The sequence below is a fragment of the Chelonoidis abingdonii genome, chromosome 11 (assembly GCF_003597395.2).
Source record: "Chelonoidis abingdonii isolate Lonesome George chromosome 11, CheloAbing_2.0, whole genome shotgun sequence".
Classification (NCBI taxonomy): Eukaryota; Metazoa; Chordata; order Testudines; family Testudinidae; genus Chelonoidis; species Chelonoidis abingdonii.
This window is the reverse complement of record NC_133779.1, coordinates 45,110,616-45,124,747: the sequence shown is the minus strand read 5'-3', so window position 1 is coordinate 45,124,747 and position 14,132 is coordinate 45,110,616. Positions and strand designations below refer to the sequence as shown.

General features: G+C 52.8%; 2 protein-coding genes across 13 annotated transcripts in view; both read right to left on the bottom strand.

Moving 5' to 3' along the window:
- NUP210L (nucleoporin 210 like) overlaps nucleotides 1–14,132 on the bottom strand; it is a 121,741-nt gene that overhangs the window by 44,193 nt on the left and 63,416 nt on the right. The gene's annotated exons all lie outside the window — the stretch shown is intronic.
- The window catches only part of TPM3 (tropomyosin 3), a 31,462-nt gene continuing 24,214 nt past the window's right edge, over nucleotides 6,885–14,132 (bottom strand). For 6 of the 12 annotated variants that reach the window (XM_032793669.2, XM_032793667.2, XM_032793676.2 and 3 more), the window contains one exon: nucleotides 6,885–8,095. In XM_032793669.2, the coding sequence (XP_032649560.1) occupies nucleotides 8,013–8,095 (83 nt within the window). In that variant the 3' untranslated portion in view covers nucleotides 6,885–8,012. Of the gene's footprint in view, nucleotides 8,096–8,895; nucleotides 9,692–14,132 lie in introns of those variants that run through there. The other 6 variants (XM_075071013.1, XM_032793665.2, XM_032793678.2 and 3 more) reach the window with 5 other exon arrangements.

Here is a 14,132-nt window from a genome sequence, read left to right as displayed (position 1 = left end):
ATTTTGTCAGGAGAGGAGAGTTAGTATTCACTGTGCCATTCTGGATATTACTGTTATCCCTAAAAACACATCTAACCTTTTCTCAAATCTCCCAAAGGTTTGGTCTTACCAATATATCACGGCAATGAGTTCTGTGGGCTAAAATCCACTGTGCCAATGATTAGTTTTTAAATTCACAAGACCTACATGAATGATAAGGGCTCAGCAGGGTAATGAGGCCACTGAATCAACCCTGTACCAGATCATCAGGTCTGTTGCAGAGCTTCTGACCAAAACAAACAAACTGCCTTCCCCATGGTCCCTGCCTTCCCACAGCTTGACCCCTCTAACCCTCCAAAGGTTCATATGCTCTCCCAAAGAGTGGAGCCCCACTACCCATAACTTACCCCAACAGGCCAAAAGCCCTTCTTGTCCCCACAGAGGCTCAGCTACTCCCCTCCCCACAGACTCCCCCTGAGGAGAGATCTGGGCCCTCTCTCCTACTTTCCCTGCCACTGCCATAGAGCTAGCTTCTCCACATCTCTGGGGCTGGCACTCATTGAGCCCACCCCCCAAGACCCAAGCTCCCACCAGCCCAGGCCTCTCCCCTAGGACAACCCTATATTCCCCTTTTCCCAGGTAAGGTCTCCTACCCCCCTTATCCAGGCCGGGCTCCCCTCAACCCTACACCCAAAGGCCAAAAACCTGGTCCCTCCCTCTCATCTCTGCACTGACTACCCACCAGCCCTCACCCACAGGGCTCCAAGTCCCCCCCCCCCCCCGCCCCACAGCCCATAGACCCTGCTCTACATCCCTCCTGAAGCCCTGCCCGCAGCCCCTCCCTCATCCCTGCCTGGACGCCCACCCCATCCCCAGCCCCATAGACCTCATTCCCCATCCCCTGGAGCCCCCGCCTCCATCCCCATCCCCATAGACCTCATCCCCACCCTCCTGGAGCCCCTGCCGCCATCTGCATAGACCCGCCCTCATCCTCCCTGGAGCCCCGCCCCCAGCCCATTGACCCCGCCCCCAGCCTCCCTGGAGCCCCGCCCCCATCCCCATAGACCTCATTCCCCACCCTCCCTGGAGCCCCTGCCTCCATCCAATAGGACCCCGCCCTCATCCCACCCTGCGGAGCCCCCGCCTCCATCCACATGGACCCCGCCCCCATCCCTCCCTGAGCCCCGCCCCATCCCCATAGACCTCTCCCCATCCCTCCCTGGAGCCCCTGCCTCCATCACATAGACCGCCCTCATCCTCCCTGGAGCCGCCTCCATCACACCATGGACCACGCCCTCATCCCTCCCTGGACCCCGCCCCCATCCCCATAGACCTCATCCCCATCCCTCCCTGGAGCCCCTGCCTCCATCAATAGACCCCGCCCTCATCCCTCCCTGGAGCCCCGCCTCCATCCACATGACCCCGCCCTCAATCCCCTGAGAGCCCCGCCCCCCTCCATCCCCATAGACGCTATCCCCAATCCCTCCTGGAGCCCCTGCCCTCTCGCACATAGACCCCGCCCTCTCCCTCCCTGGAGCCCCGCCCCATCCCCATTGACCTCCGCCCCTCCCTACCCTGGAGCCCCGCCCCCATCCCCATTAGACCTCTCCCCATCCCTCGCCTCGGCAAGCGCCCTGCTCCATTCCACATGAACCCGCCCTCATCCCTTCCCTGGATGCCCCGCTCCCCAGCCCCATTGACCCCGGCCCATACCCTCCCTGGAGCCCCGCCCCATCCCCCTAGTACCTCATCCCCATCCGTCTCCCTGGAGCCCCTGCCTCCATCCACAATAACCCCGCCCTCAATCCCTCCCGGAGCCCCGCCCCAGCCCCCATTGACCCCGCCCCATCCCTCCCTGGAGCCCCGCCTCCACCGCATGACCCCGTCCTATCCCCTGCCCCTGAGTCCCACCCCTATACCCCCACCCCTCCCCGGAGCCCCGCCCCCAACCGCATAGACCCCGCCCACCTCTCCCTGGAGGCCGCCCCCTCACCAGGAGTAGCAGCCGCCCTCGGCCTGCAGCACGAAGGGGACGTGCACCTCCCGGCTGAAGGGCAGCAGCACCTTGGGCACGTTGAGCCTGAAGGGGCGGGCGGGGCCCAGGAGGAGCAGGAAGGGAAGGAGGAGCGGGGGGGGCCGGCCCCCCCCCGGCAGCCTCATGCTGAAGACGAGGAAAGGAGCGGGGACAAGATGGCGGTTGCCGTGGGGCTCAGCTCCCGCTCGCAGCCGCTACTTTGCGCATGCGCCTTTGCGCGTGCGGCGCTGCTCCCGCCTCTCCGTTGCCCACAGCGCGTGCGTCGGCTTCCCGGCAGCGCTTTAGCTCGACAACTGCGCATGCTCCGCTAAGCTCGGGGCGTGCATAGTCTACCCACCACGCATGCGCAGGTTGGCCGGGCCGGGCTGGCTGCAGAGCTAGGTTCCCGGGTGCGTCTGGTGCAGGAAGAACTCGGAACCGGGGTGCTGGCAGCTCCGCCTGCACCTTACACCTGAGCCCAGCATTAACCTACCCCGGCTGTAGGGGCAGGTCCTGGCAGGCGCCAGTTCCACACCAGAGGCAGCTGCATCTGAGAATGGCAGGGGAAGGTTTCAGGCTGAGCTCGGCACTGGGGACAGAGAGGCGTGGGCCTGTCTTACCCCGAGCCAGGCGAGGACACGGGGTAAGGAAGATACAGAGTGAGGCAGAAGCTAGAGCAAAACACATAAGATAACTAATTGCCGCTCCTCAGTAGCCATGAGCCTGCCCCCCAAATCATCTTTTGTTTGTTTTCCAGCTGTAAGGGCACATCCAGGTCATGTTTCAAAGTTTCTCTACAATGGTGAGGCCTAGAAATGTGTTTTTTAAATGACAGCTGAGTCTCCCCCGCTGGTGTGCCTCCAGGCACTGGGGTGTTGAGAGAGACCCCACAGCCTGGAAGGTGTGATAAAATCTTTAGAGTTGGCAACAATGATTTTACCCAGCACAGCAAAAGCCAACCCCAAATGTCTTGAGCTGCAGAGCAGCCTTTAGGTGTCCCCATACAGCAGGAGGAAAGCACAAGCTTGCAGAAATAAGCTGGGTTTTGGCTCTTTCCTAGTTCATTGAGTGGCGAGGTACAGTGAAGAGCTTCCGTGGGTGAATACTCATGCTCCAATACATCTGTTAGTCTATAAGGTGCCACAGGACTCTGCCGCTTTTACAGATCCAGACTAACACAGCTACCCCTCTGATGCTTTAGCTGATGAGCAATGATGGCACCCGGAGCCCTATCCAAAGGCACAGTCTCTCGCAAAAATTTAGTGCAAGGAAATGGAGGCCACTGAAGCCTGTGAGTGTGGGAGAGGCAGAATCGGGCCCTCTGGCATGGTTTGTTAGCATGCAGGCAAAAGTGCTGGAACCAGGGGGTGCTGCTGCTGCACTGGCTGGCTTGAAGTGGCTTCCATGATATCCAGGGTTTAGTTTGGTTCAAAGGCTCTCAGCACCCCTGCATGCAGGAGAGGTGCCTGATAGGAGGAGTACTCCGGAGGGAATTCAGTGCCAAAAAAAAGAAAAGTTCTGCACACAATATTTTAAAATTCTGCAAATTTTGTCAATCAACATGGAGGCTCCAGGATAGCCTTGGGGAGCACAGGTCCCTGGCTGCACGGGGTGGGAGATCACTGTGCAGCTCCCCACTCCCTGGGACACAGACTCAGTGTTGAGGCTGCACCCAATCCTGGCAAAGAACAAGGACTGGGCCAGCCCCAGAAACACCCCAGAGCCCTGCCCTTCTGGGTGGGTCCATCTGGGTTTGGGCAGCTTAGTGGGGTGGATCCATACGGGGGACATCTGGATGCACAGGGGCTTGTTGGGAGGTTCTGGGCAGGGTCACCCAGATGATTCAGGGGGCCTGGGGTAAAGCAGGGGTGCTGCAGCACTTGTACTCACGTCCATGTTTGTGGCAGCACTGAAGGCCCCCTGCCGCCAAAATCCTGGACCCCTGCAGGGCCTGGGGCAAATTGCCCCATTCTCCCCCCCCCCCCGGCCCTGGTTCTCGATGCAACAGTAATAGGATGCTGAAGGGGGGTCCAGGTGAAGGTGGTTGGGGGTCAGCAGGAGAATCTGGGGGGGGGGGGGCTCAGTTGCTGGGATCCAGGTGCAGCTAGTTGGGGCTTAGGGTGGGGAATCTGGTGGGGTGGAACAGGTGCAAGGGGAGTGGGGGGTGTAAGCTCAGTGGGAGGGACCAGATGCACAGGGCTTGGGCAGATGGTCCCTGTACAGGGATCTCTCCCCCCTGAGCTGAGAAGCAGTGGGTGCAGGAAGCACAGGGTAGTTTGCAGAGCTTCTTGCAGGTGGGGGAAGTCAGACTGAGTTGGCCCCAGCTGCTGTGCAGGGGAAAAGGAAGTCCCTTCCTGTCCTCCCCAGCCCAGCCAGGACACACAGCTGAGCCCAGCACCACACAGGAGCTGCCAGCCATGTCTTCCCTACTCCTGCCACCATCCCACAGTTATTTCTCTCAACTGGGTATCCTGGGCACCCGAAACATACTGCTGGGGAGGAACCATAACTGCCTTAGAGCATCCCTTTGCTTCCCCCTCAAAGCCATTTTTCTAAAGGGAAACAAAATGTCTCTCCTTTCTCCCCTCCACCCATTCTGTGCATGCACAGGGGTGCAGACTTCCCCCAGCAGTAAAGGCGGCTAGGTGGAGCTTGCCACACTGGAGCAGACAACAGGGAATGTGGCAGCAAAGATAGGAGTCCTCAGGTGGTCAGGGATGAGGCAGTGGCAGAAATGAAATGGGTGGAGCAGCAGGGCAAAGGCTAGTGCTGAAGAGCAGGTCTATGCAGAGGCCTAGCAGTCACACCAAGGCGCTGGAGCCAGAAGGCAAGCAGAAACCCAGCACAGCCTAGAAAACCCTCTGTTCCGGATTATCATCTGCTGCCTGTGCTCGCCCCAGCCAGACTAGCTTGGGACACCTACTGACTTCTCAGCTGGGACTGTGGGGGAAGAGAAGAGTGCAGCTTTAGCTAGGGCCCAGCAGCCCAAGGCTTGGCCCTGTAGCTACACCACCAAAATTCCTTGCAGCACAACCAGGGCAGGATCTAACCACACCTCCCCCATTTGGCTAAGGGATTTTTTCCTCCCCTTCCCCCTTCTATAAAAAACTTCTCCAGCTGATCAAACAAGGCTTTGGGGCTTTTATTTTTACTGCAGGCAGGGCTGTAACGAAAGGGTGTGGAGCTCTGCAGTAGGCAAGTTAGTGCAATTATCTCCCCAGCGGCCCTTCCTAACCTGGTGCCCTATAAGTATCAGCTCTTCAGTTTTATATGCAAGTGACTGTGCCATTTGCTCCCCATTCCCCTGACATGCCTGCAATAAGGGCAGACAAGCCCAAGCTGGAAGTGTTTAGTTATGGTAGAAGCCAGCATTAAAATCTTGTTCTCATTTACTTTCCTTAACTGGATTTCTACACACAGGGAGATTCTGCCTTCTTGTTCTATGAGAACAGATGGTCCTATTTAGTCCTTACTTTTCCACAGCCATTTTAGTTCCCAGCTGGAATTTAAAGCCCGCTGTAAAACTGCCATAATAGTTGCTCCTTATATATTAGACTCCTGCACAGTGCAGCTACCGTTTAGTCAGAGCTAAGGGCTAGAGAGGAAAGCTACTCCCTATGAATTTAGTCAGTGCTGCTGCTCAGGCAGTAGATGTCTCCCTTAAATTTGAGAGGCTGAAACACATGGTACAGGCCCAGGATAACAGGAGAGAAAACCCACAGAGCTAAGTTAGCCCTATAACTACAGATCAGAGCTCTTCTAAAAGTTTGAAGAACTTCTAAAATAAAGGGTCTCACTGGAAACTATTTACATGTTTCAGGAAAGAGTTGTTCTAGCTTAAAATATTTGGCACAAGCACCCCGTTAAAATCCTCACACAAGACATTATTGAATAGGTTTAGGCTACACATTAAAATGAAGAAAGTGAGATGGAGGTAGAGAAATGCAAAGTGAAGTGGGAAGCTGTTTTTCCCTACAGGATGAAAAACAAACATGGGGCAGGGGAAAATGGGTTAAGATTGAAACAGCAATCCTTCACTCAGGCACTTTCTTACAAGCCTAGAGCTGTCCTCTGCCATGCATGTAGAAAGTTGCATACAGCAGCCATTTCAGTTAACATTTCTTCTGGCAGTAGGGATGAGGTAGTTCCACTCCCTTTCCCAGGGTAGTTGGGCTCTCTTTTTGCAGGGAGTGTTGGAAATATTCCAAGGGGACCTGGACTCTGTCCCTTATGGAATTTCAGATATTTGAACAGGGTTTGCAAGAGTGGTGCGTTTGGGTTTGTCTTGTGCCTTAAAACACAAACTGCTGAAAAGAGTAAAAGGTTTGATAGCTACCTGAGCTCAGATTTGGTACCTAGAAAAAGGTAGGCTTTGGGGCAGGGGGCTAAGCTTGACTCTGTGGAAGGTACAGCCCTTGGGAAGAGGGATGGATTATAGATCGCTGTAGCTACAAAGCTTGGTCTCCACAGAGAGCTCACTGGTGGAAAGGTCTAGTTTGGCACCTTGCTTTGATTACTGACTCTGGGTGCAGAGGAGTTTGAGTCATTACAGTTACCAGCTTGTTATCTGGAAAAGCTGGTGCAAGTAAGAAGTTAATTGTCCATCTAACTGCTTACCTGTGTCCAGATGCCCCCTTCCCCCCCAGGTCAGATGGGACCTGGAAGTAACTTACAGAGCATCAGCTGATCATCTAGTAGCACCAAGCAGGCTAGTCTTAGCAACTGGCAGAGCCCCACTGGAAGTTCTTGTCTGGGGCTGTGCTCAGCTGCAGCTGATGGGAGGAGAACCAGTGACTGGTTCGTGCACATCCCCATCCTTAGGAACATGGAGGCGCCTGTGGGTGTACAGCAGCTTTATTTTAATCAAAGCCCATTACGTCTAAAACCAGCATGGCGGGAATGGTTTTTATTTCAAAAGACAATATAAGACAGTTGTCAATTTTAGTATCAAAACACTTGATATAGGTTGCCCTCTAACTGGCCCCATAAACCAACACAACCAATGAGCCTCTCTCAAGCCTAAGCTACACAATGCAAACCTCACGCAGCTCTCACTACTGTGCCTCACGAACAGAACTTCAACAATGCACTGCAATGTGGCTTGGACCTGACTCAAGACAATAAGAGCACTCCTGGGTAACGGGGGGACTGAAGGGATCCCCTCAGTGTAAGCAAAGCTCTTCACACAAGAGGCAGTTTTATACATGAGCTGTTACAATTGATCAGCAATGAGTGATAAAGCTCAGTGCAATAGCACTTCGTGAAGGCAGATTCAAACCCAGTGGCAGCAATGGGTTAGAGGGGCTGCCTGCTTCTCTAGTCAATGGCCAAAGGGGAGTGACTGGCACACACAGGGCCAAGAGGCCCATGTGACTAATTCTTCCATTCATGAGTGTTCAAAGAGAACAGGTTTGGTCTTTTAAAAAAAGAAAAGAATCTCCTCTTTGCTCCCACAGCTCTGCCATGCAAGGAGAGAAACTTTAAGGCTGAGAAACTGAAGGCCCTTTTTGGGCCATCTGCTCCTGCAAGAGTTCCAGTTCTGACAGGATGCATTAGTGCCCAGCAGAAAGGACCCCTGCATTCCTAGCCCGGCTACTCCAACTTAACACCCAGCACCAGAACTGTCCCACCCCCGCTTCCCCCCAGCAGTGGGGCAAACAGGACCAGAGCTGATGAGCAAGAGGTTAATATCAAATTTTAAAGCCAACCGTTTCTTTTAGGTGCTGTTGGTGAGCCCTAGAGTTATTTGGAATGTTTACAATGGTTGCTACAAAAAAGGTAGTTACAAAATGTGTACATCTCACACGTTCTCCAGACATTATTGCATTGTTTGTATTTCCCTTAATGATGCTGTTTAAGGCTCTGCCCAACCTGGTGACCTTTAACCCTGAGGTGACTTGGCAGAAGTTGGTTTGGTTGAATTGGCAAGAGAAGGTAACCCTTGGGGTTAGAGGGCAGCTCTGGCTGGGCTGGCCCCCAGCGAGTTGCTGGGTGGGGCAGAGGCGATGGCAGGGATCATTTACATGTCGTTCAGGTCCAGCAGGGTCTGGTCCAGCATTCTTTGCGTGCAGAGATGCTCCTCTTTGGTAGATTTCAGTTTATCTAGTGAGAGGAAGAGTTAGACAGTTACCAGTCACATAGGTATAGCCCTTGCTGAGACCTGCATTCATTCTTTCCCAGCACACTACTTTGGTTAGCTCCTCAGACTTCAGATGCAGGGCCAATTGCAGCCATAAGCTGTGGAGTTACCCGTGTTGTTCCTGGCCTCTGCCTCTTGAAATGCTGGTGCTTCCTGAGCAGCAAGATCTCCAGTCAGTACTTGGCATGCAGATGTGGCAGAGTGAAGCTAGCCTCCCCCAGATCTCCCATTGCTTCAACATTATGCCTCTTACATTTCCAGATCTCAAAACCCAGATAGCGGCTTTGTTTGCCCAGTGGTAGCTTGGGGAGACTGCTGCAAACCCAAGCCATAACATAATGGGCAATTCCTTTCAGCCACAGCATAACTGGTTCCCCTGCAGGGGATCACATGGCAGATGTTAACAGCCTGGTCAGAAAGGTCATGGGACCACCTGCTAATAGCCAGACTGGACAGCAAGCCTCAGTTCTAAACACACTGCCTCTTCAGGGTGGCCGAGAGCTTGAGGAAGGGGAGACTATTCTAGGTCAACAGCAGGCAGTGGGCTAGCAAGAGCTTGGGATGCTGTAAGTCTGCCCTGGAGGCTAAAAATGCATTACAGAAGCCAGAAAAGTCTATATCCCAGAGCTGACCAGTGGTCTGGATCAGCCTTATTCCAAGAGTGGCTCTGACGTAACATGCAGGACCACTTCACACGCTGTTGAGAGGCAGCTCTGCCCAAGAGACATGGACCACAGGATCTACAGCCTTTCCCCTGAGCAGGCTCTCAAGGGGGATAATTCCAAGCTTATGCAGGCTTTGCCACTACAGCGACAGCAGCCACAGCCTCCAACTCAGCAAGTCCTTGGACAACAGCAGCTCACTCCCAAGAGGTTTCTCCACATCCCAGGCCACATGGTCTGAACAGTGACCAGGCTTCTCCACAGGCCTTCTGGATGGAGCCTGGCTTTATGAAAGCAGCACAAGTTTTCATTTTGTCTTACAGACCACAAGGTCAGTGGTTTATTATCATTAGAAACAGCCATCAACCCATGCAGCAGGACATCCTACAGACATTCAGCATACAGTAAGTTGGTCAGTCACAGCACTTACAGATGTTGGATATTGTCAAAAGCAGCATCTACAGCAACTCATCTAACAGACAGGTCTCCAATATAGCCAAGCCCCCACATCACACCTGACTGTTAGAGCCAGAACAGCAGCCCCCAGGGACTCCCCACTGCACTATCAGTGAGACTGCCCAGAATGATCAGACTTAGGAGGAATTACAGTCCTGGGGAGGGTTATGCATGGAGAACAGAGGTTACCTTTTGAAAAAATAAGTATATTAGAGGATAGACTTTAGCTGCCTCATTAAATAGCAGTAATTGCACAAAATCTGCTAATCTGCCAGTCTGTTAAGAATGATCAGATTTCACTGTGGTCCACAGCACTGGTGCTCACAATAAGCTTGTTTAGTGTCATTAGTGGGCCACCTTCTCAGTCACACAGATCATGCAGCGTTAACTTCAGCTCATTAGAGAGCAGGCGATTTCTCTCAAGCTGGCTGTACAGGCGCTCTGCATCAGCAACAGGAGGATTAGGGGAAACAAGAGGAAGAGAAAAAGAGAAAGGGAAGGTTAGTAGAGTACCAAGATGAGCCAGTCATACAACCTGACCCTAACATGGGGCATTCTGAGGGTAAGTCCCAGCTTGCTTTTACAGCCTGAGGCATGGAGACAGAATGAGACCAGCACTGCCAACTTGCTTCTCAGCTCAGAAAGCCTGTGGTAGAAGCCAAGTGTGGCCAGATTAGAAGTCCTACTGAGGGCTTATGGAGGCATAGGAAGGAAGATGGATTGTCCCTGGAAAATGAAGCCTGAAGGGTAGTGTGTTCTTTATGCCCAGGAACAGGAGAGCCTTTAGATACACCCTCGACTCTGAACAATTCAGAAAGCACATGGCTAGATCAAGACTAGCATTCAGGCAACCCCGCTGCTTACAGTGCAGCTATGTGACTAGAAACTGATGGGCACTGGGAGCTTCCCCAGCAACCCTCAGAAAGGAGGTGGGACAGCAGCCACAGTCCAGGACTGTCAGTAAGTCACGCTTAGCAGCTCATGATCGGTTTATGACACAGGACCAAAAGCCTCACCTGCTTTCAAAGCTAACAAGCTCAGAGATGGATCCCAGGCCCCTGCTGCTGACACCACCGAACCAACAGCAGGATGATCAGCCACAGGGAGTGCCAAGGGAGACCTGCCAGCCCTGCACCCAGCTGCACCACAGACAGATGGTGGAAGTCTCAGCACAAGGGTCTGATCTTCTCAAGTAGCAGCCTGCCAACTTTCCAACACCAGGCAAGTGGGCTCCAGAGTCACGTGCTTCCAGAGCAAAACTAGCCAAGCTAACAGCCAGACCAGCCCTGTGGGTAGCAAGAGAACCCAGCTCAGGCATAGGTCCTTCCCAGTAACCTAACAGCCCTCACTCACTGCTTTCCTAAGTCCCTCCCACCCACACACAGGACAGTCATCTTTTGACAGACTGCCTCAAGGGACTCCTGGGCTCTTGGTACTACCTCTTGCTGGGGGAAGGGAGGATGGAGAGGCCATGGGTTTGTTCAGCTGCACTGTATCATTCAGATCACACAGGTACACAGTGGTCAGTAGATGCTGCTAGCCTAGTCCAAGTGTAAGCCCTTAAGATGTGGCCCTTGCAAGAGACAAGTCAGCAGGCCTGACAACTGCCAGCTGCTCCTAGTCCCACTGAAACCCCTCCCCAAGAATGGAATTCCAAGTCCCTGGCAGTGTCCCGGTGTCAGTGGGAGGTCACAAGCTATCCTCTGCTCACCTCCTGAATCAAGCAACGTGCTTCGGGGGAACCTTTCTCAGGGTTTACAAGTGTTCTCTGCCCTCAAACCTGCTCTCTGTTCTAATTAATCTTCAGCCTAATGTTAGGACATCAAGATCATGGAGTCAAGTATCAGAGGGGTAGCCGTGTTAGTCTGGATCTGTAAAAGCAGCAGAGAATCCTGTGGCACCTTATAGACTAACAGACGTTTTGGAGCGTGAGCTTTCGTGGGTGAATACCCACTTCGTCAGACGCAGGTAGTGGAAATATCCAGGGGCAGGTATATATATGCTAGCAAGCAAGCTAGAGATAACGAGGTTAGTTCAGTCAGGGAGGGTGAGGCCCTGTTCTAGCAGTAGAGGTGTGAAAACCAAGGGAGGAGAACTGGTTCTGTAATTGGCAAGCCATTCATGGAGACGGTTTCATGATGGCTCTGGCCTGGACAGCCACTGTGGTAACACTCAGCAGATGGCAGCAGCACAAGAACCCGCCAGTTTTAGTTAATAGGAGCCTCTGTAGACTCCGCACCTAGAACCAACAGCCAGTTCCCCAGGGACAGGATGTCTAGGATAGGGGCGTGTTTGTTGTGTGCTCTGGGTTTTCTAAAGACCGTTCTACAGTGGGTCTCTAATAGCTGAGCCTAGACTGCAGGTCCCAGCACACTGACCCCGCTTTCTTGGAGCAGGATGTGGGGCTGGAACCTGACCATTATTGCTGCTTGCTGGGACCCACTCTGTTCTGTTTTAAGGCAGTCTGGGCTCCTGGCAGGCTGCCACTGCAGCCCTTGGTTGGGCAGGCTGGTCACTCTGGTGAGGTCTGAGTGCACCCTGGTGACCAAAGCATGAATATGTAATGCCAGTGTGAGTGTAACAGCCTTGAGCAGTGGAGCCAGAGAAGGGCTTTCACGTGACTGTCTGAGCCATCTCCATACTGGGAAGCAGAGGGAGATGAGGAAGGAACCAGAGGGATTCCCACCCAAGTTCATTTATGGCCCAGATCCAAGGGAGGAGAATCCAGCAGGTGGACAGTACTTGTTCTTGACCCCATGATTTCAGCCAGACTGTCTGGTCTGAGACACCCCCAGCCTTGCAAGGGTGGCCCTGAGGTTCTCACCAGCACTGCAGGAGGCTCTCTAGTCACTGACAGCTCTCTGCAGAGAACTGCTGAGCCCAGCTCTCATGTTAGCCTGCCTATGCAGGTGCCAACAAAGCTGGTTGGACCACAAAGCTTTCACAACCCCAGGTCAGGAATTGCAGCACCCAAACATCCATTTCTAACACACTACTTGCAGGTGTTATCTAGCATGACTGGCAGGGAGGGGGCCTGCTGACACCCCAGTCCCTGGATGTTTCAATTTACACTGAAGAGGCAGACCCCAGGGGAGCCACTTAGAGCTGTAGATTCCAATACAAGTGGCTGTTTCTTGGCCTCCCAGCCCAAAGTGAGAATGTTGAGTTCAAGGGCAGGAAGCAGGGGCACTTTTAACCTCATCCCTTCAGGAGTGGCAACATCAGACAAGCAGGGAATGTTTCCAAGGGCAAAGATTTCAGTGTGATGACTAGTCACTTGTGCTTTGACACTGGGGCAGTTGGAGAAGTGTTTGAGAGAAGCTAAAGGAGGTTTCCATGAAGATTACAAGGCATCGTGCAAGTGTCTTCATATGATGCAACATGAAAACTTCAGCATCTTAGAGCTTCAAGCTACTATAGCTGCATCCCAACAAGTCAGCATGTAGCCCTGTCAGGGCAGGGACTCTGCTTGAACAGCTCCTTGCAATGGTACCAGGTACCATCCTGTCTGGGTGCTGCTGTAGTCTAGCTGAGTGAACTGGAAGGGGCTACACAGCTGAAGAGTAGAGTGAAGTGAGAGAAGGCTGGGGCAAGTCTTCTGAACTACAGAGCACCTGGCCTCAGTTACCAAGATCTGGCTCATGAAGGGTTATGTTTGGACATTACACCAGGACTTCCAGGACAAAGTGAAACAATTTGAGGAACAGGAGAGAGATTTGGTGAGCCAAAGTGGGCAGCAGACGTGATGAGGTCAGCCTGGGTAGTGTTCATAATCCCAAACATTCTAGTCACTTGTGTAAATCAAGTGACATGCCAGTATGCAGCGTGACTGGTTCCTACCACCAGCTGTGAACCCAGCAATGCACTCCAGGGTAAGATCCCACAATACCCCCATATCTGCTGCTGGAGCACTTTGGCCAAGAGGCATGCATGGATTTCCTCCATTAGCTTCTGCACCCCTCAGCTTGACAGGAGGACATTTTGCACTACAGAAACTGAGATCTTGGTCTCCACACAGACCGAATTCAGTGCAGCCACTGGTACAGCTTTAGCATCTGACCAATCCTGTCCAACTGCAATTCCCATGTGCTTTCCTGTGTTTGTCAGCTTTTGCATCCAGCCAAGTGGCTCACTGACCAGGGTAAAGCAGACAAGGTGTATGTAGTGACTTTACAGTGAGCCAGCATTTGACTGCATCCTGCAGGGGAATGAGATGTGAAAGTCATTAGCTACCAAGACCAGGATACAAACAGCTTCAGATTTCCTGCTGCAACCCCAAGGAACCATTCAGTCCTTATGGAGCACTCAGCACTTGGTATCGTTTCCAGATATGCAATTCAGACATGTGAATCAAGAACAGACAACAGCAGAAGGAAGAATTTAGTGCATCAAATGTCTATATTCCACTGACATGGGGGAGTTACACGGGCCTGTCAGGCAGCAAATCTAGAAGTCCATTGCTCAGTAGCACCAGCCATTTCACTCACCATCAATGTATACATCAAGTTGTTCCTTAGAGTGACATGCTCAAGCAATAGCAAGTACAAAAGGCGCTTTATGACTCTACATGAAATATGCAGATGAGAACAAAAAACCCTCTGCTTCCCTCAGCCCCTGTACTGAGACATACTGAAAAGGCAGCCCCTCTGAGCACAGCAGTGTCTGGTACAATAGGTCATACAGAGGAAGCTTTGTTTGAGAGCAAGTGCAGCACAACTGCTCCTGAGTTTCAGTGCATTCAGTGTTTATTCCCAGGGATGCCCTGCACAGTCTAACTGAACAAGGGCACTGGAATTCAGAGAGTAGCAGAAAGAGCACAAGTGAAAGGTGCAGATGCAGAACAAGCCACCAAGCAGAGAGGCAAATCCAAAGTGGAGTTTGG